Here is a 19,672-nt window from a genome sequence, read left to right as displayed (position 1 = left end):
GATGCCCCGGTCACTCCAATAAAGAGGGGTGAGCCGCCTTCCCGAGAGCCAGAGAGGGGTGAGCCACCTTCCCAAGAGCCAGAGAGGGAGGAGCTACCGCCGCTCCCAGAGCCAGAGAGGTGTGAGGAGCGGCCGTCGCAGGGCGGAGGGGCCCCAATTCCTCGAGTGCGTCGCAGGGGTCTCGGTTTCTCAGCTCCTCGACACGGCAGCAGGGGTGTCGGTCTCTCTCCACTCCTGGACGGCCACCACAGGGTCTCGGTCTCTCGGGGGGGTGGTGGGAGCTGCCGTCGTCCCCAGAGCCAGAGAGGGGTGAGGAGCTGCCGTCGCTCCCAGAGCCAGAGAGGGGTGAGGAGCTGCCGTCGCTCCCAGAGCCAGAGAGGGAGGAAAGGTAAGGCCGAGTAGGGGTGAGGATCTGCTGAAGGAGCTGCCGTCGCCCCCAGAGCCAGAGAGGGGTGAGGAGCTGCCGTCGTTCCCAGAGCCAGTGAGAGGGGGAGGAGGATCTGCCGTCGCTCCCAGAGCCAGAGAGGGAGGAGGATCTGCCGTCGCTCCCAGAGCCAGAGAGGGAGGAGGAGCTGCCGTCGTTCCCAGAGCCAGAGAGGGAGGAGGAGATGCCGTCGCTCCCAGAGCCAGAGAGGGAGGAGGATCTGCCGTCGCTCCCAGAGCCAGAGAGGGAGGAGGATCTGCCGTCGCTCCCAGAGCCAGAGAGGGAGGAGCCGCTGCTCCCACAGCCAGAGAGAGAGGAGGAGGGGCCTGCTGTCGCTCCCAGAGCCAGAGAGGGAGGAGGATCTGCTGTCGCTCCCAGAGCCAGAGAGGGAGGAGGATCTGCCGTCGCTCCCAGAGCCAGAGAGGAGAGGGGGGAGGAGCCTCCGTCACTCCCAGAGCCAGAGAGGGAGGAGGAGCTGCTGTCGCTCCCAGAGCCAGAGAGGGAGGAGGATCTGCTGTCGCTCCCAGAGCCAGAGAGGGAGGAGGATCTGCCGTCGCTCCCAGAGCCAGAGAGGGAGGAGGAGCTGCCGTCGCTCCCAGAGCCAGAGAGGGAGGAGGATCTGCCGTCGCTCCCAGAGCCAGAGAGGGAGGAGGATCTGCCGTCGCTCCCAGAGCCAGAGAGGGAGGAGGGATCTGCCGTCGCTCCCAGAGCCAGAGAGGGAGGAGGATCTGCTGTCGCTCCCAGAGCCAGAGAGGGAGGAGGAGCGCTCACTCCCAGAGCCAGAGAGGGAGGAGGATCTGCCGTCGCTCCCAGAGCCAGAGAGGGAGGAGGAGCTGCCGTCGCTCCCAGAGCCAGAGAGGGAGTGCCAACAGAGGAGCTGCCGTCGCTCCAGAGCCAGAGAGGGAGGAGGATCTGCCGTCGCTCCCAGAGCCAGAGAGGGAGTGAGGAGCCGCCGCCGTCGCTCCCAGAGCCAGAGAGGGGTGAGGAGCCGCCGTCGCTCCCAGAGCCAGAGAGGGAGGAGGATCTGCCGTCGCTCCTCAGAGCCAGAGAGGGAGGAGCCGCCGCCGCTCTCAGCCACCAGAGGGAGCCGGGCCGCCGCCTCCGCCACCAGAGGGAGCCGGGCCGCCGCCGCCGCCTCCGCCACCAGAGGGAGCCGGGCCGCCGCCGCCTCCGCCACCAGAGGGAGCCGGGCCGCCGCCCGCCGCCACCAGAGGGAGCCGGGCCGCCGCCGCCGCCTCCGCCACCAGAGGGAGCCGGGCCGCCGTCGCCGCCTCCGCCACCAGAGGGAGCCGGGCCCCGCCGTCGCCGCCTCCGCCACCAGAGGGAGCCGGGCCGCCGTCGCCGCCTCCGCCACCAGAGGGAGCCGGGCCGCCGTCGCCGTGCTACCTTGGAGATTCGGGGCCCCCTCAACCAAAGAAGGCTTGGGGGCTCCGACATCAACCCCGCCCACCACCACCCACCATAACAGCCCACCCAAGGGACATAATTGGACTCTTGGGGGGAGGAGGGTGGGGGGGGGGGGATGAGTAGTGGGACGTTGGCCGATTGCGCCGATTGCGGCCGGTGTACGTTGTACATGGGGGTCAGGTGTGTGGCAGAGCAAAGCTCTGCCCTTTTTAAATTGGCAGGGATGGGGTTAACTTCCCCTACCTGCCTGGGTTTATTATGTTCAGGTGGCTGGGGTTGATTAGTTGATTAGGTTGATTAACGATCAATCAGCGCCCAGCCACCTGATATAAAAGGAGGCCTCAGCTTCTCATTTGGGAGAGAGGGAGCTGAGGAAGCAGGTTGGTTTTTTTTTGGTTGTGTGAAAACTTGAATCCAGTGAAGGCATTGCCCAGCCTGGAAACTGTTATTTTTGTGAGTTTTGTTTTTGCTTTATTTGTGTTTGAGTATTTGTTATTTTGCCCTTGTGCACTTTATTTTTGTTTTTTTATAATAAAATAGTTATTTTTTTGAACTGCAGTCTGTCTCTGGGCCTCTATCCACTCGCCATGCCTGCCACAAGGCCTTACAATCTATCTCTGTTATTTTTTCTCTCCCTGTAACTTGCCTGTTTGTAATTTCTCTGCAAGAGAAACCAAAACTAAATCTTCTCATAGATAGTAAGCACATTATTTTTATTTGTACGGGATTGAGTACGGGAATTACAATTGAAATAAAAACAAAACAACAAAACCACCTATAATGACTGCTGTCTGTATGTGGTTTATTTGCACATTTTTTTTCCAGAAATGTACCTACTACCATAAAATTTATAAACGTGTTGGTTAAACCTGCTGAACTACAAACCGTGTGTTGTAAAATAAAACGCTTGTGTGTAAAATGCTTACTATGTGTGTGTACATTAGCTTGTAATTTACATGCTAGATTGAGGCTCCTGTCTCTTCGGGGGCGTTGCATGTACATAGTCAGTGTTGCACATTTACTTGTTTACTGTGTGTGTTTTTTTTTAGTAGGGGGAGAAAAAAATCCCTTAATGTTTCTTTATTGATAGCGGCATTTGTTCGAGGATGGCCTCTATAAAGCTGATATATGACTGCAGCGAATACGAGGGTGTCTTTAATTCGAGGGTGGCGCCCCCCACAAACATGAAGCCATACAGTATATACACTGTGCAAAAGTTTTAGGCAGGCGTGAAAAAATGCTGTAAAGTAAGAATGCTTTCAAAAATAGACATGTTAATAGATTATATTTATCAATTAACAAAATGCGAAGTGAGTGAACTGAAGAAAAATCTACATCAAATCAATATTTGGTGTGACCACCCTTTGCCTTCAAAACAACATCAATTCTTCTAGGTACACTTGCGCAGTTTTTGAAGGAACTCGGCAGGTAGGTTGGCCCAAACATCTTGGAGAACCACAGTTCTCAGTTGCTTCTCTCTCCATGTAATCCCAGACAGACTCAATGATATTGAGATCAGGGATCTGTGGGGGCCAGATCATCACTTCCAGGACTCCTTGTTCTTCTGTATGCTGAAGATAGTTCTTAGTGACTTTTGCTGTATGTTTGGGGTCATTGTCATGCTACAGAATAAATTTGGGGCCAATCAGATGCCTCCCTGATGGTATTGCATGATGGATACATATCTGTCTGTACTTCTCAGCATTGAGGAGACCATTAATTCTGACCAAATCCCCAACTACATTTGCAGAAATGCAGCCCCAAACTTGCAATGAACCTCCACCATGCTTCACTGTTGCCTGCAGACTCTCATTCGTGTACCACTGTCCAGCTCTTCGGTGAACAAACTGCCTTCTGCTACAGCCAAATATTTCAAATTTTGACTCATCAGTCCAGAGCACCTGCTGCCATTTTTCAGCACCCCAGTTCTTGTGTTTTCATGCATAGTTAAATCATTTGGCCTTGTTTCCACGTCGGAGGTATGGCTTTTTGAAGGCCACTTCTGACCAGACTTCTCCGGACAGTAGATGGGTGTACCAGGGTCCCACTGTTTTCTGCCAATTCTGGGCTGATGGCATTGCTGGACATCTTCCGATTGCGAAGGGAAGTAAGCATGATATGTCTTTCATCTGCTGCAGTAAGTTTCCTTGGCCGACCACTGCGTCTACAGTCCTCAACGTTGCCCGTTTCTTTGTGCTTCTTCAAAAGAGCTTGGACAGCACATCTGGAAACCCCTGTCAGCCTTGAAATTTCTGCCCAGGAGAGACCTTGCTGATGGAGTATAACTACCTTATGTCTTGTTGCTGTGCTCAGTCTTAACTGAGTTTGGCTGTTCCTCACCCAGTTTTATTCCTCCTACACAGCTGTTTCTGTTTCAGTTAATGATTGCGTTTCAACCTACATATTGAATTGATGATCATAAGCACCTGTTTGGTATAATTGTTTAATCATACACCTGACTATATGCCTACAAAATCCCAGACTTTGTGCAAGTGTACCTAGAAGAATTTATGCTGTTTTGAAGGCAAAGGGTGGTCACACCAAATATGGAGTTGATGTATATTTTTCTTCAGTTCACTCACTTTGCATTTAGTTAATTGATAAATATAATCTATTAACATGTCTATTTTTGAAAGCATTCTTCTTTACAGCATTTTTTTCACACCTGCCTAAAACTTTTGCACAGTACTATATATATATATATTATATATATAGATATATATATATATAGATATATATTTATATCTTATTATATATATATATATATATATATATATAATATATATATTCTATCTCTATAATATATTAGCAATCATTATAATTAAGATCGTCAGAGAAAGTCATATTTCAGTTGTAAAAATAATATTTTATACCAATAGTATTGTAGTATGCATGGTAAATGTGTTATACATATATTGTACGTAACATTAAACAGTTATTATTAATAACATGAGTTTTTGCAATACAGTGCTATAAGATCATTAAACATACTTTATAATTGCTTTATAACTTGCAATGTTATTGTAATAAACTTTTTTTTATAATCGTCAACAAAAACCACATACTGTATATACATGTTTTCACATAATTCCATAAAGTGTGACCCAAAATGGAGAACATGCTTTGTAAGTTATTTTAATGATTTCTTTACACTGAAGAAGCTGAGTAATTTGCCATAGACTGTTGCACACTTCAAACATTAAGTATGAATATACAGTAGTCTTTGGAATCCACTTTGACAATGTGTGTATAGCTACAAAAACAGAATTGTACACCAGTAAAGAAAACAAAACTACTGACCTAAGTTCTTGGTTTTCTGGCTTCCCTTTCTCTTTGTCCTTTGGGTGCTTCATCTTAAACAGAGCCAGATAATGGAGTCCCAAAACAGCAAGAAACAGAAGCCACACGCAATGTTCAAGTGCACATGAACTTTCTGGCGACACAACAAACTTGTTCTGATACCAGAACTGCCCAGCTTCAAACAGAGTTCTGTGTGTATTGTTGCTTTACAATGCAGTACTGAAGTGAGCTGGATGTATGAGGGGTGGGATATCGTTGATTTAGATTTTTAAAATGATAACATACCGTATATATACAAGTAGATCAGTAGGTACCAACTGGCCCATACTCTGCCACCAGGACAATAATCCTTTATTATCTTCCATTGAATGCACTGATAGCAATCACATGCTCTGGTGAGGGTGTGCATAGCAAGTCACACTATTGCACACACCATTACTTGAAAGATGGTAAGGAATGGCAATGAGGTTCATTTAGGAGGGAATGTATATGATTGTGTCAGGGTAGCGTCACGGCCCGGATGTTATCGGCAGGGAAAGAGACTCAGAACACAAAAGCTGCAGTTTCAAGAGCAAATGCACACATTTATGTAAAACCACTGAACAGAAGAAAACACATTAACAAAATAAAATAGCACAAGCGCCATATGACAGAGATCGAATGATTCTTGGTGTTAGATCTCCCTCCCGACCTGTGTGGGCGCTGTGTAAAGGGAACAGAGTACCCTGGACTAAAAGGCATGACAATTTATTCCTGTGGGTAGGTGGAAGTTGGCCAGTTAGAAAAGGGGCGGAGCTACGGTACCCAAACTCAATGACCCAGACGGGAAACGGTGTGGCATCGGCGGATTGGAGAAGTGGATGCCGTCGTTAACCAAGGGGTCATGAGGGAGGGTATAAATAGAGGCCGTAGCAAAGTAATCTGTTCCTTTGTAAATGATTAGATATGACCGAAAAGGTGACCGTAATCTCCTCCTCTCTCTGCTCCACACCCCCCCCCCCTTTGGAACCAGGTAAACAACCTCCTATACCGCCGGCCCCAATGGGCAACCTTACTTCCCCTCCATGGAGACCAAGATTGTCCCCCAGCTGGGGTAGAGGTGCTGCACCTGCCTCGTTGCCATACCAGCAATGGGACAGATACCTAACCAATGTCTCCTCCTTCCCCCCTACCTGTTTTAGGTGCCACCAGCTGGGACTTTAGACCAAGTCATGCCCATCTGCGATAGAGTGTGACGTGGCAGCATGAAATCTGGCATTAGAAGTGGGTAAATAAAGGGGAAATGGTCAGGAGGGGCCTTGTATTGTTAATGTAATTTTGGGAAATGTCAAAACCCATGCATTAGTGGAAACAGGGTGTGGTCAGACCTTAATTAGAAAGTCTCTCTTGGCCGGTGTGTTGTGGCAGCCATAAGGTCAGGTCCCACAGTCAAAGTATACTTATCGGTCAGTCCAATAAAATGTCACCTGGTAGCTGGGGTGGCAGAAGGGCTACCACATTCAATAATTCTAGGTTGAAACTGGCCAGAATTGGTGAAATTAATGGCAGTCCCGACCAGACACGTAAACGTGGGAGACAAAAACGACAGGGAAATGATTGGTAATGTTTTTACCTTTCAAACTGAAATATTTTCTCCCCTGTTCTGCCCGAGAAAAACAAATAAAGAGAGAAGGATGCGGAAATGGGAGGGAGCATTAATGAGACAAAGCTGGGGTCTGGTGGGGCCTGGTAACAAACGCCAGTCAAAGGGGATCGGAACGCAGTGTGACCGAGAGGGTGCGGTTACTGGGCCATCAAGGGCAGATGGTGCTCCCGCCTCTCAATATACCGGACATGTGGCACTCAAGCGTGGACATACAGTGGGGTCAACACAATGACCAGTCACTAGTGCACGCTTGGGGGCAGGTCCGGTCTATTGAAGGTAAGGATTTTGAAGGTGCTGGGGCACTAGTATTTCCACATTTCATTATCAAAGGGCAATTACTGTATAGGGTAAACCTTGCCATGGGCACAGGACAGCCTGTAACACAATTATTGGTTCCCCCGCCTTTTTCCCTGCCACACTGCTGTGATAATGTATCAGAGTCTTTGATTAGAATCATATTTCACTGCTTGAAAAACTTAGCAGTGGCTGAATCCTTTACAAATACAGAACCTTACTGCTTATATATGTTTTTTGAGGACTTTTGGCATTTGGAATATTGATCATTAATATTACCTTTATGTTTCTTCTCTTCTTTCAAATGTCTTACAATTTAAATGAAAATATGTATTTTTTAATGTTCATTTTTAAACATTGATATACACCTTTTATATGCTCACATCTGTAATTTCCCTTATTTGTAAAGTCACAGATATTTATGAAAGCAGTTTTTAAATTTTACACCAGTTTTCAAAGTTGTAATGTTTAATAAACAGAGAACAGGGTAATCTTCTGCAATTCAGTGAAGAAGATATTTAAAAACCGGGCAGCAATAACATTTTTTATTATCATATAACAGGTCTATAAATAATTTCACACAATGTATACATTTTGTGCATAAAATAAATAATTTACAGATAAAGACAATGTGTTTTTTCTGACATCTTGCATGTTTTGCATTGAACTCAACACATGTAAACAACAGCAATTTGAATATATAATAACTTAATATGGGACTTAATATTGCATTTCTGGGTGATAAAACCCATTGCTATTATGGCAAAATCAGTTCCCTTTCAATTCGAAGATGACCACCAACAACATTACTTATGGGATATTCCTGCCCATTGGGTAGGTATTGCTGAGCTCTCTATACCAGAGCTGCCAATAGACCCCTTCCTGAGATGATGCACTTGGTCCCACCCACTGAGGGATTAAAACCGTCATCCTGAGGAAGCCATTTCTCTTTTTCCTTCTCAAGATGGTACGATAAGACCATTGTGTTGAGCTGGGAGTGTTGATAGAAATGAGCTTCTCGATTATATGTCCCTTAGATTCATGCTGAAAGCTGACTCACCGCTTTCCTGGAATCAACGACTTTGAAAAGACCAAGCCTTTCACCTTTCTGTCTTTCAGCGGCCTTCTTGCCTACATGGTGGGCTGCTCTTTGTTATCTGTCGTGTGTGAATGATTGGCTGTGCAGTCACCCTCAAGTGGTTGTCTATTTATTTCTTGAGAGTACATAGTTCCTCCACGAGGCTAGGCCTTGCTGCATCCCCACCGTTGAGTGACTCTTCCAGTCATGCTGTCCTTCACGGGGCTAGGCCTTGCTGCATCCCTGCTGTCGAGTAGACCTCGTCGGCTGCATAAATAAACAGTGTGCTCTCCGTTATCTATCTATTCTACCGTGTTTTTTTCTCGCCCACCAAGGCTTCTGCCCTTGTGTCCCCGTGGTGCATGCTATGCGCTGATCAGGTGTCTGACCGTGTAGTTAGGGTAGGCACAATAGCATAGCTGCCCCCCAGTGCTTCGGTACCACGGTGCATGCGTAGGCCTTGGGACTTCGGTATCTCGGTGCATAAGGTGCTCATTGCATATGGCACCCGGTGCCCAGCACTACAGCATCAGTGCACAGACACAGCGCCGCACGGTACACGGTGCACATAGTGCTCTCAGTACTCGGTACAGTACACGGTACTCGTGCACATGGTGCTCAGTATGCACGGTGCACGATGCACACGGTGCTTGGTGCCCACTGCTAAAAACTACTGCAAGAACGCACAATGCTGCACGGTACACAGTGCACATAGTGCTACGGTACTCGGTGGGCATGGTGCTCAGTTCGCACGGAGCACATGGTGATTGGCTGATTGCGACAGCTTCAGTGCATGAGTGTACGGTGCTGCATGGTACACAGTGCACATAGTGCTTATGGTACCTGGTGCGCATGGTGCACACAGTGCACACGGTGCTAGGTGCTGACCTCTACACTAGTGCGCGGGCATACAGAACTGCACGGTACGTGGTGCACGCAGTGCGCACAGTGGTCGGTACGCATGGTGCACATGGTGTTCGGTGCCCTCCGCTACAGCGCTATTGGGTGTGCGCCTGGCACTCCACTATTAATCAGTCCTTGAGCGCCATTACAACCAATGCAAGCTGTGTTCGGTGCACAGCTGGTGAAAAACACCAAACTCATGCCAGGGAAGTTGGGGTTCCACCCCTGCATGGCCTGCAATGCAAATATCCCGCAGGAAGATAAGCATACCCTCTGTGCGCGGTTCTTGGGCATCCATTACGCAACCTTAGCCCTCGAGAGGGAGGTGGCCTGCAACATCTGTGTGGCTTTTCAGCCCTTGGTGAAGGAAAATAGGTTGGAGAGGGCCACAAAGGCAAGTTCCGCAACCTTGGGGGCTGGACCTTTGGCAGCTCTTGGAGCCCCAGAGCCCCTCCTCCATGGCCTGTCCCAGGAACCCCTGCTGGACATCCCCGATGCGCAGGCCCCTCATAGTCACTCCCTATCTCCGCAAGCAAGAAGGGTGAAGCGTTCGAAGCAGGTGAGGGACATTATGGACCTCAAAGCCCAAATGGCCTAGGTCCTGGAGCTCTTGGACTAATAGGCTAATCAGTTTCGGCACTGATGGGATGCGCTGCAGCCTTCCTGCAAGTCCCCTGGATGCCTGAACTTCATGGAGGAGGTGCGCTCCTCCTGGAATCGTTGGGCCTCAGGTCCTAGTGTGCTAAAACAGGCCGCACCTCTTGCCTCTCTAGAAAAGAAAAAAGCTGAGCCTAGCGGGGGTCCCACCAGCAGACACCATCACGGCACTGGTTAAGGCCATGCTGGTTGGTGGATTGGCTAGAGACCCGACTTGCCTGGCCCTTAAATGCAGGGTGACGGCAATGCATCTTAAGCAGGTGTATGCAGCAGAGGAGCAGGCAACTCACCTGTCAAACACAGCGAGCGTGATTACAGCCTATATGGATGGTGTACTGTGCGAGGCCCCGCTCCCTGAGTTGGTGGCCACAGAGCTACGTCTCCTGTCCAGCGCACTTCTGCAGATCTCTGGTTTCCAAGGGCAAGCTCTTGGCCAGAGCCTGGCTAGCTTGATTGTATCTCGTATGCAGCTGTGGCTGTCACAAGCCAGAGTTCCTGACGCGGATAAGGCCGCACTGCTAGACGCACGTATATCCCCAGGAGGTGGCAACGTTGCTCCCTCCCCGTGCTCCCGTGTGGGGCAGGTCGAAACGCTGGTGAGCTCCTGGGTCGCGGACTGTCACCAGGAAAGTTCTAGTCCCCACGGCTCCGCTGGGTGACCTAAGGCATCGTCTGCAGGGCACAACAGCAGCAAACAACCAGGCCCACCCAGTAGGCAGAGATAACATAGGACATGGCCAGCCCACACGCTAGCAGTCCATGAGGCGTTTCCAGGGCCAACGCCTTAGACAGCCATCTCAAACTGCCCCACTTTAACCTCAGCAGCCCAAGCAGGGTCCCTGAAGGCCGGCGGACTCAGACCCCCTTTTTGGCACACCAGGGTGCTCGCCACCATGCAAAACAGTTACGCGCTTCAGTTCTGCTTGGGACCTCCTCCCTTTCGAGGTATCACAAATACTTTCATGACAGACCCTCTCCAGGCCTCAGTACTTCAGAAGGAAGTGGCCACCTTGTTGTGCAAGAGAGCCATTCATCTCGCAGACCCAACCTCCAGGGTTGCCTCTCCCTGTTGACAGGGATCACAGATCACCCTCTTATTGTGCCAGAAACTATTGGGTCTGATGGCCGCAGCCATATCGGCCATTCAGCTGGGTCTGCTTCTCATGTGCCCACTACAAGCCTGTCTGAGGAGACCTATGCATGAAAACATGGTTGTGGGTACTTTGCAGAATGCTAGGGCAGACTCCACTGGGTCTTTTTATACCTACAAGTGGTGGTTTTTCCAAGCTTAGCGCCATGACCCAGTCTCTTGCGCTATGCTAGTTATCTTAGTTTCTGCAAGAACTGCTTGATGTTGGTAGATCACCTTCCATTGTGAAGGTGTATTTAGTGGCTATTTCTGTATGCCATGCCCTCATAGATTCAGTGTCTCCAGGTACACATTTCTTGGCTATCCGATTTCTTAAAAGGCGCTCAGCCATTACTCCCTCTCAGGAGGACTGTTCTCCCCGAATGGAGCCTTAATTTTGTACTGGAGGCTCTCACAAAGGCTCTGTTTGAGCCCATACACTCCACAGAGTTGAAGTTGAAGGGGCCTCGCTGTCCGATATTTATACTGTAGTAGCTGGTCTACGCCGCATACATTCTCCAGGATCTGCTTCCTTAATGTAGTAGATCCTGCCCTGCCTTCATTAGGCACAAGGGTCCTTGAGGGTGTAAGCTCATACCGCTAACCCTTGGGTTATGCGGCTCTGATGCATTCCTCATATACTGCCGTTCCTTCTCCCTCGCGACAGCTCTGGTATACATTATCCCACACATAAAGTCGTTGGTGGTCCTCTTCAAATTGAAAGGGAACATCAGGTTACTTACCGTAACCCTGGTTCCCTGAAAGAGAAGACGACCACCAACCGTGAAGTCTGATCGGTCGCCCTCATGGGTTAGATGGAAAAAGAGAAATGGCTTCCTTAGGATGACAGTTTTATTCCCTAGGTGGGTGGGACCAAGTGCATCATCCCAGGAAGGTGCCTATCAGCAGTTCTAGATAGAAAGCGCTCAGATATACCTACCAATGGGCAGGCATATCCCATACATAATGTCGTTGGTGGTCGTCTTCTCCATCAGGGAAACAAGATTACAATAAGTAATATTTTACTTAACAATAAGGCTAATCTCATAAAGCTTGCCAGACTTAAGAGGCAAGTAATATATACATGTTACATACATTCATTACACGTTAAATGTTAAACATTTTCAATAAAATATTGCCTTGTTTTTAATTTTTACAATCACTTGTAACGTGCAGTCTCTTACCTACATTATCATAACTGTATAGATTTCTGTTGGAAGGGCAAGCTTTATAAATATTTCCCATAGCTTAAATGCAGTTTGCATACCAGGTTTACAAAAATAGTAATCGTATTTAATAAATAAATGAAGAGTTTAATTCACAGAACAGCAGCATGCATTTTCTAATATAGTCCTCTACTGGTTCTATAAGGTACATTGTTTAGGAGATGGCATGCAGTGTTAACTGTTCCTTCACCGTGGCAAGGCACAACAGCAGGAGTCCTGCCTGATCACCTGCAGCGAATAGAGTTTCAGATATTCTTCTAAAGAGCACACAACCATAACCCCCAATGAAAACACTGAGCTTACGTTGCTTTGTCTTCATAGTCCTGCTGCGGTGACCTGCATGGCCATTCAGCAACTACATGAACAAAGTCAGCTCAACTAATACGCTACTTGAAAATGTCCATAGAATGTGAATCTACAGTCAAACCCTTTCAGCATGCTTAGAAAACCTTTTGCAGAATGAACTGGTCTTTGACTGCTTCACTTTAAGTAAAGTTTCCAGCTATTTCAACCCCTAGATATTAGTAAAAGACCCCAGAGCAAGCAATCATGCAGTTTAGTTATTTTAGTTCAGGCAGCTGTGAGGCATTCTTTGAGTGCCACTTATCATTGTGTCATTATACATACATGTTTTTGTCTTTCTTGAAATCATTCGAAGCCTTCATGATTTCTAATGGCAGATTTTGCAAAGAAACTGTGGTTTTCTCCTGAGGGTCCCAGAACATGGGAACATTTTCAAGACTAGACGATCTGGTAGCAGCATGGAAAGACCCTGCACTGTCCTCTAATTTGCTGGTCACAAACTGTGATGATGTTTCAGGAGAAGAACACACAAAAGAAGACAGGGTGGATGAAATAGATTGAAAAGGAGTTAATGTTGAGTCTGACTGCGTGGAAGTGCATTTCACATGTTGTAAAGTATCCCCTTGGGGCAGTAATTGAATGTGGAAGGGTGGATAATAGTGGTCACTCTCCATACATCTCTGAGGCTTTGTCCCATCCCTCTGTGGACTGCTACCAGTATGCAAGGAGTCCAGTTCAAAAATTCTTGATACTGGGTTGCCTTGAGAGAGTTGGGCTGTTGGACAAGCATTTTGCCCTGCTTGGGAATGTATGCAAGACTGTTCTGCTTTCCTAGTCATTGTAGTTTGAAAACTTTCCACAGAAGTGCTATGAGTGTGGCAAAATACTGGAGTTTTCTTTGAAGATAGTAATTCTTCAATAAGAAACATAACATTTCTTATGTCTTTACTTAATTGTGCTACTTCTTGACTTAGAGTACTAACCTGTGAAGAGAAAAATACATGGGATTACTACAGTATATTGATACTTATGTTACTGCCTTAAAAAGTAAATATGGTTAGTGTTATTTGACAGTGTTCCCATTAAACAGCGGTTGTTTAGTTTTTGACCCAAAAGAAAAATGAACACAGTACACAGTAATCAAGATGTTTGGATTAATCCAAGAAAGATCATGCTAGAAGGACAATTGCAGATTTGGTATGGTTTTAGTTTGGATGTGTTTGTTCGCATTGTTTCCATCTGGCACTGGTTCAGTAAAGCATTAATTCTTCCATCATCATAAACATGTATTTTGTAACTTGAAGGTATTCTCTGTTTCAAAAAATGTCAACAAATAAATGAGCTAGGCATGAGATAGCTGACTCTTTAATTATAATCTGTTACATCCATCAGTTGGCCTTTTGTCGTTTCTACACATTTTATGCTCCTTGTTACACCATAAAAACAAAATGTTATTCTAATATAGCCCAGGTGAGGTAGCAAGGTGGGCGATGTAAACAGAGGGAGGCAAGCTTCAGAGCCCAATGACATCACAGCCCATGGGAAGTAGTCCCAGTGAGGTCAGAGGGTATCTCCACAGTTTCTGGTGACAGACATTTTTATAAGGCAGGTCTAGCCAATAATGCTTTCAGCACTAAGATGAACTAAGGAGAACAGAAGCCAGTAGGGATCACAAGGAGACGGGCGCAAGGGGAGAAGATGAACACAAAGAAAGCAGCAAGGGGAAGAAGCAGGGCCAGATTAAAGGATGTGGGGGCTCTATACTAAGTCATAATTTGGGGGCCCCTTACATGGCATGGCGAACGGTGCTATTGGCTTATTGATTAATCCGGTTGTGCGTTGGGGACCTGTGCTAAACCATATTTTGGGGGCTACCTAGTATTACAAATGCATAACATGACATCTACTAAGATTAATGGGTCAGTGGTTTTGAAGTTGAGCAGAAAGTCCAGCAGCTATTAGATATACAATATATACATAACAGTGTATGTATATCTGTTCTTTATCATAAGAACATACATATACACAGGACTCCTATATAAAGTGTCTTTTATTACCCACTGTGGGTTTATCTTCTCTCCTTTTTAGTTTTCTTTTATCCTGTACACGCATGTTGTTTTCCCTTTGCTGTGTTTAGTACTACCCACCTCCCTTTGTTTGATGCCATTGCTAGTCTACAGTGTATTTTAGCAAAGGGCTGACTCTGGGACTTTGTTATGTGTGTCTGTACTTGAACTGTGTGTGTGTGCGGAACTGCACTATTGCAGTGCACTCTGCAAATTGTGTGCAGGACTGATTACATAATGCCTCAGCTGTGCTGTTTGTGTACCCCTGGAATCATTCTCTTTGCAGCTTTATGTTTTACTGTCTGGGACTATGGATGCAACTCTGCACCAGCAGAGCTAGGGGGAGGATGTGCAGACTGTACTACAGCGTTGCAATGTTGTGGGGTCTGGGGAGGTATAAAAATAGCTGCCTGGTGTGCTAGCTGGATGGTGTGTTAGAGGAGTGCTGTTTGTACTTGCTATGATGCAGAATTGCTGTAATCTGCTATAACAATTAAAGGGTTATTATTTAGAAGATTCCTTCTTCGCTTACCTATGACAATATGTATTGGTTTTATTGACATATTGAATTAGTTGTATCCATTACCATCAGAGGAGCTTATGCATGTTAGCTGCTTAGTTCCTGCAGTAAACACGTCACTGCTCTATTTGCTACCTGAATCCATTTATTTAGCTCTACACTACTGTCAAGACTCTGCTGGAGATAAAGCAGTCCAGTTCATCACAATTACATGAGTGGAAGTGATCCATCTCAGGACATGACTAAAGTATCAGTTCTATCCTCTAGGATAATCCACCTGGCACAGCCACACATGTTCAAGCATAATTACACTGTGCATCTTCTAGCACTGGCATGACCACAAATGATGTATTGAATGAGTGAATGAAAATTTCAACTGGGCAAGAAAAAGAGCTTTCAGTATTCAGAAATGCACAGGTATACCATATTTAAAAGCACAGGAAGGAATTAAGAACTGTTGCTCACAAACCCACAAAATGCAACACAATACAGTGTGCACTGACTGTACAAGGATTTTTTTTCAATATCAAAGACTTTATTCTGAATATAATGTCACTATTTCTACACAATTAAATGTTTTCAAACTAGTTTCTCACTTGAAACAGCAATACAGTTTGGTGCACCAGTAAGGAAGTACTTTTTGCAGCCTACAACGTGACCCTTCTTGGTAGATAAGTATATAAATTATATGGCTAAATCAATGAAACTTATATTGGAAAATCTGGACACATTTAACATTTTAACAGGAGCTTGCTTCATTAGATGTTATTGAAAGATATGACTAGACTTTAAAGTAATTAATTATTATCTTTCATTTTGTAGCTACATGTAAATAAATAGTACATACACATAAAATAGTATGTGTAATAAATGATCCAATTAAAAGCAACCTTAGATCTACCATTCCCACCCAATTCGTGGTGATATATGGACTTGGCATTGGGGAAAGTCTAGTGAAAGATGGATCGACCCGGACCCTTCGAGACGAGCATCAAACGGCAGTTTCAGAGCCTTAAAAATCGATTTAATTCAGTGGTAACCCCATTGTAATTAATGTGTAATTTTGAACAAGTGTTGAAAGATCTGACATTTAACCTAATACTAGCTATGGTAACTCAATATTTAAGTGTAAAACTGAAATAAATATACAGTGTTCTCTCTTTGCATAAGTATATGCATTAAAAGACTTGAAATACAAAATGTACCAGTTTTTGACAACATTTTTTGTTAGTTTTTTTTACTTTATATGGGTCATGTTTTGGATAATATTTTTCATTCATGGGGTTTCCATGAGGGTCGATTTACATTTGAAATGGCGATGCGCATGCACGTTTGGGAGAATTACTCGGTTAAATCAGGTTTGTGGCTGAAAAAAACAGCTAAAGAGAGGGATAGGGTAAATCTCATTTACTCGTGTAAATGACGAAACACGCAGAAAATCCACGCCCGGTTTCACATGGAAACCTGCATTTCACGTGTAAATGTGAATGAGAGTGTTTATTTTTAACTGTAAATATTGCAAGGGAGCAGGTCAGTTGTTACTATAGAATCCATGATGGCAGAAAGTAGTGGCTGATGGGCGATTTTTCGGTTAGTGGTGTTGTTCACCTTAATGATAATGCGGGCGGCTTTTTAATTTTAATTTTTTTTTTTTATTGTGTTTTGCTGTGTCTGGTCTGTCATGTTGTATATCTCTTGTGGGTTTACAGTTCTGTATAAAACCACTTAGCATGAACTGCGTTATGCCCGTGTTACAGTATTAATGCAGTTGTTTGAGAATACCCTTGCTGCTATAATGTCCAACTGATTTAATTCCTGTCCTTTTTTTTATCCCAGCTATGTCCAATGACAACGTGCGTCTGCCCTCCACGTTAGTAAATATAGTTGGAGAACTGTATGTCATGAGCCAGCTTGATCGCCCAAAACAGCACAACAACATCCAACAAGTTGTTGATGCTCTCTCAGAACTGACCAAATAAAATTGCAAATCAACATATTGACTGTGTTTTATTTGTTTGCATCATTAATATTTGACATAACATTAAATCCAACACAACTTAAAAGAAAGGAGAGAATCACTGACAGCACAAGACTCCTTAAATCGCTCCTGACCAATTGAAATTGGTGGCTGAGGTAACCTTCATAGTTGCCAAGTCCGCTTATAATAAGCAGAATTGGGCTTGTTTTTGAGAGTCGCTGGTTGGAACTTGCATAAACATCTACACTCTAACACAGGTTCGCTTGTTTTGGGCTTGTTTTGAAATGCAATGTTACTTTTTTTTTTCTCGTGAGACTTGGCAACACTGGTAACTTTCCCCGTCTGTCTCACAGCAGGCAGTGCCAATTTTGGGAACAAACTAATGCTGCACTTCAGTCCATTTCATCAGTATCTGCCACCTCCCTTTCAAGTGCCCACTATTCGTATTTGCCCAAGCATGGTGTCGAATTCCTCCTCAGCAGTTGTCATCCGTCTGGACAGGTAGGGTTTCTAAGCCAGTGCAGTACACACAGCATCACCTGATCCCCTATATGCTGTATTGCCTGAATGAAAGGGATATATATATATATATATAATATATTATTATATATATATATATATATATATATATATATATTATATATATATATATATATATATATATATATATATATATATATATATATGTCTCCGCCGGTTTTCAGCCATGGTAATCTGTAATACTTGGTGGTCAGTTTCACTTTATACCTCTGAGTTTATTTTTAATTAATGAGTCGTAATATACATTAGTTGAAACAATATTCACTACTAACAGTACTCGTGTACCAGTTCTCTGCGCATGGAAACCACATTTTCACAAAAGTTCGCTAGTAAGCTACAAAAGCAGCACGAGTACTTTACGCATAGCTAATTTAAAAAATCAACCCCCACCTTCCCCATTCATTTGCATGACGTTGGGTGAAAAGCCTGGTTTACTCGAGTAAAATAAACTGAGCGAACAGAAACCCAAAAAAGCATTTTACACAAGACGTTTTTCTTGTGTAAATGTCTCGAGTTAAACAAAAAAAAAAAAAAATTGCATGGAAACCCCGTGATTGATTTGTTTTTTTTATAAAGTCTTAAAAAGTAGAAATGTGTTGACCAGCAGAAAAAAAAGCTTTTTATTTATTTGGTTGGAAACTAAATCTAGCATACATTGATGGTGCACTTGTTCATTGCCAGTAAGAAATGATTAGGATTGCATCATTGTGATGAATTGAAAGTGATCTTTTTTTGTAGTTGCCATTGAACTTGTCCCTGGCCACTCCCTTTACAGCATGTCACAAAACTATCCTGAACTGACGCAAATAGTGGAGGGAATATGGAAAGCATAGATCATTGGTCAGGAACAGAACAGGAATCATTTTTGTACCCATAGTCATCATTGGGGACATGCTAGAGGATTGACTGTGGCCTTCAGAAACCAATATAGCCAATAGAAGTTTTTTAATGTGAAAAAGTAGTACCGCTATAGTAGGATGCATGGCTTACATAAGCAACCAAGGTGACAAGGAGTTTAAACTGTTCTGGAGGGTTACAATGGAGGAAGGAAATCAGAATTGTCATCATGCTCATGAATTCTCAATGAGAAGTGGGTTTTTACAGCCAGCCTTATGAGGGAAATAAACATAGAACTCCATGTATGTTCACGTATTCTGTTTATAAAACTAGTACAATGTATGGGAAAGAAATACAGTGGCTCTCAAAAGTATTCACCCCCATTTTATTGTGTTACAACATGGAATCAAAATGAATTTAATTAGGAGTTTTTGCCACTGATCAACACAAAAAAGTCCATAATGTCAAAGTGAAAAATAAAGTTTACAAATTGTTCTAAATTAATTACAAATACAAAATAGAAAATAATTGATTGCATAAGTATTCACCCCCTTGAGTCAATAGTTGGTAAAGGCACCTTTGGCAGCAATTACAGCCATGAGTCTATTTGGATAAGTCTCTACCAACTTTGGACACTGCAATTTTTGCCCACTCTTCTTTGCAAAATTGCTCAAGCTCTGTCAAGTTGGATGGGGACCTTTGGTGAACAGCAATTTTCAACTCTTTCCACATATTCTCAATTGGATTGAGACCCAGGCTTTGACTGGGCCATTCCAGGACATTGACCTTTTTGTTTTTAATCCACTCCAGTGTGGCTTTGGCTGTATATTTGGGGTTATTGTCCTGCTGGAAGATGAATCTTCTCCCAAGTTCCAGGTCTCTTGCAGACTTCAGCAGGTTTTCCTCCAGGATTTTTCTGTACTTTGCTGCATCCATTTTTGCCCTCTATTCACAAGCTTTCCAGGCCCTGATGCAGGAAAGAATCCCCATAGCATGATGCTGCCACCACCATGCTTCACGGTAGGGATGGTGTTCTCAGGATGATGTGCGGTGTTAGGCTTGCGCCAAACACAGCGCTTAGCATTGAAACCAAAAAGTTCTATTTTGGTCTCATCAGACCATAGAATCTTCTTGCACTTGGTCTCAGTCTCCCACATGCCTTCTGGCAAACTCTAGCCGAGATTTGATGCAAGTTTTTTTTCAACAATGGCTTTCTTTTTGCCACTCTCCCATAAAAGACCAGTTTTGTGAACCACCTTGGCTATTGTTGCCATATGCACAGTATCTTCCAGCTCAAAAAGCCTTAACTCTCCTAAACTGTTCCGCTGAACACAGAGCCATATGGTCACCTTATTCTGAGAGGAT

General features: G+C 44.8%; 1 protein-coding gene across 1 annotated transcript in view; it reads right to left on the bottom strand.

Moving 5' to 3' along the window:
* Nucleotides 1-11,792: 11,792 nt before the first annotated feature.
* The window catches only part of LOC121315134 (potassium voltage-gated channel subfamily H member 8-like), an 80,480-nt gene continuing 72,600 nt past the window's right edge, over nt 11,793-19,672 (bottom strand). The window contains exon 16 of the mRNA XM_041249082.1: nt 11,793-13,349. Coding sequence (XP_041105016.1) covers nt 12,681-13,349 — 669 coding nt within the window. The 3' untranslated portion in view covers nt 11,793-12,680. The remainder of the gene's footprint in view (nt 13,350-19,672) is intronic.

This window comes from Polyodon spathula, chromosome 4 (assembly GCF_017654505.1).
Source record: "Polyodon spathula isolate WHYD16114869_AA chromosome 4, ASM1765450v1, whole genome shotgun sequence".
Classification (NCBI taxonomy): Eukaryota; Metazoa; Chordata; class Actinopteri; order Acipenseriformes; family Polyodontidae; genus Polyodon; species Polyodon spathula.
The sequence above is the reverse complement of the archived record's forward strand: the minus strand, read 5'-3'. Positions and strand labels throughout refer to the sequence as shown.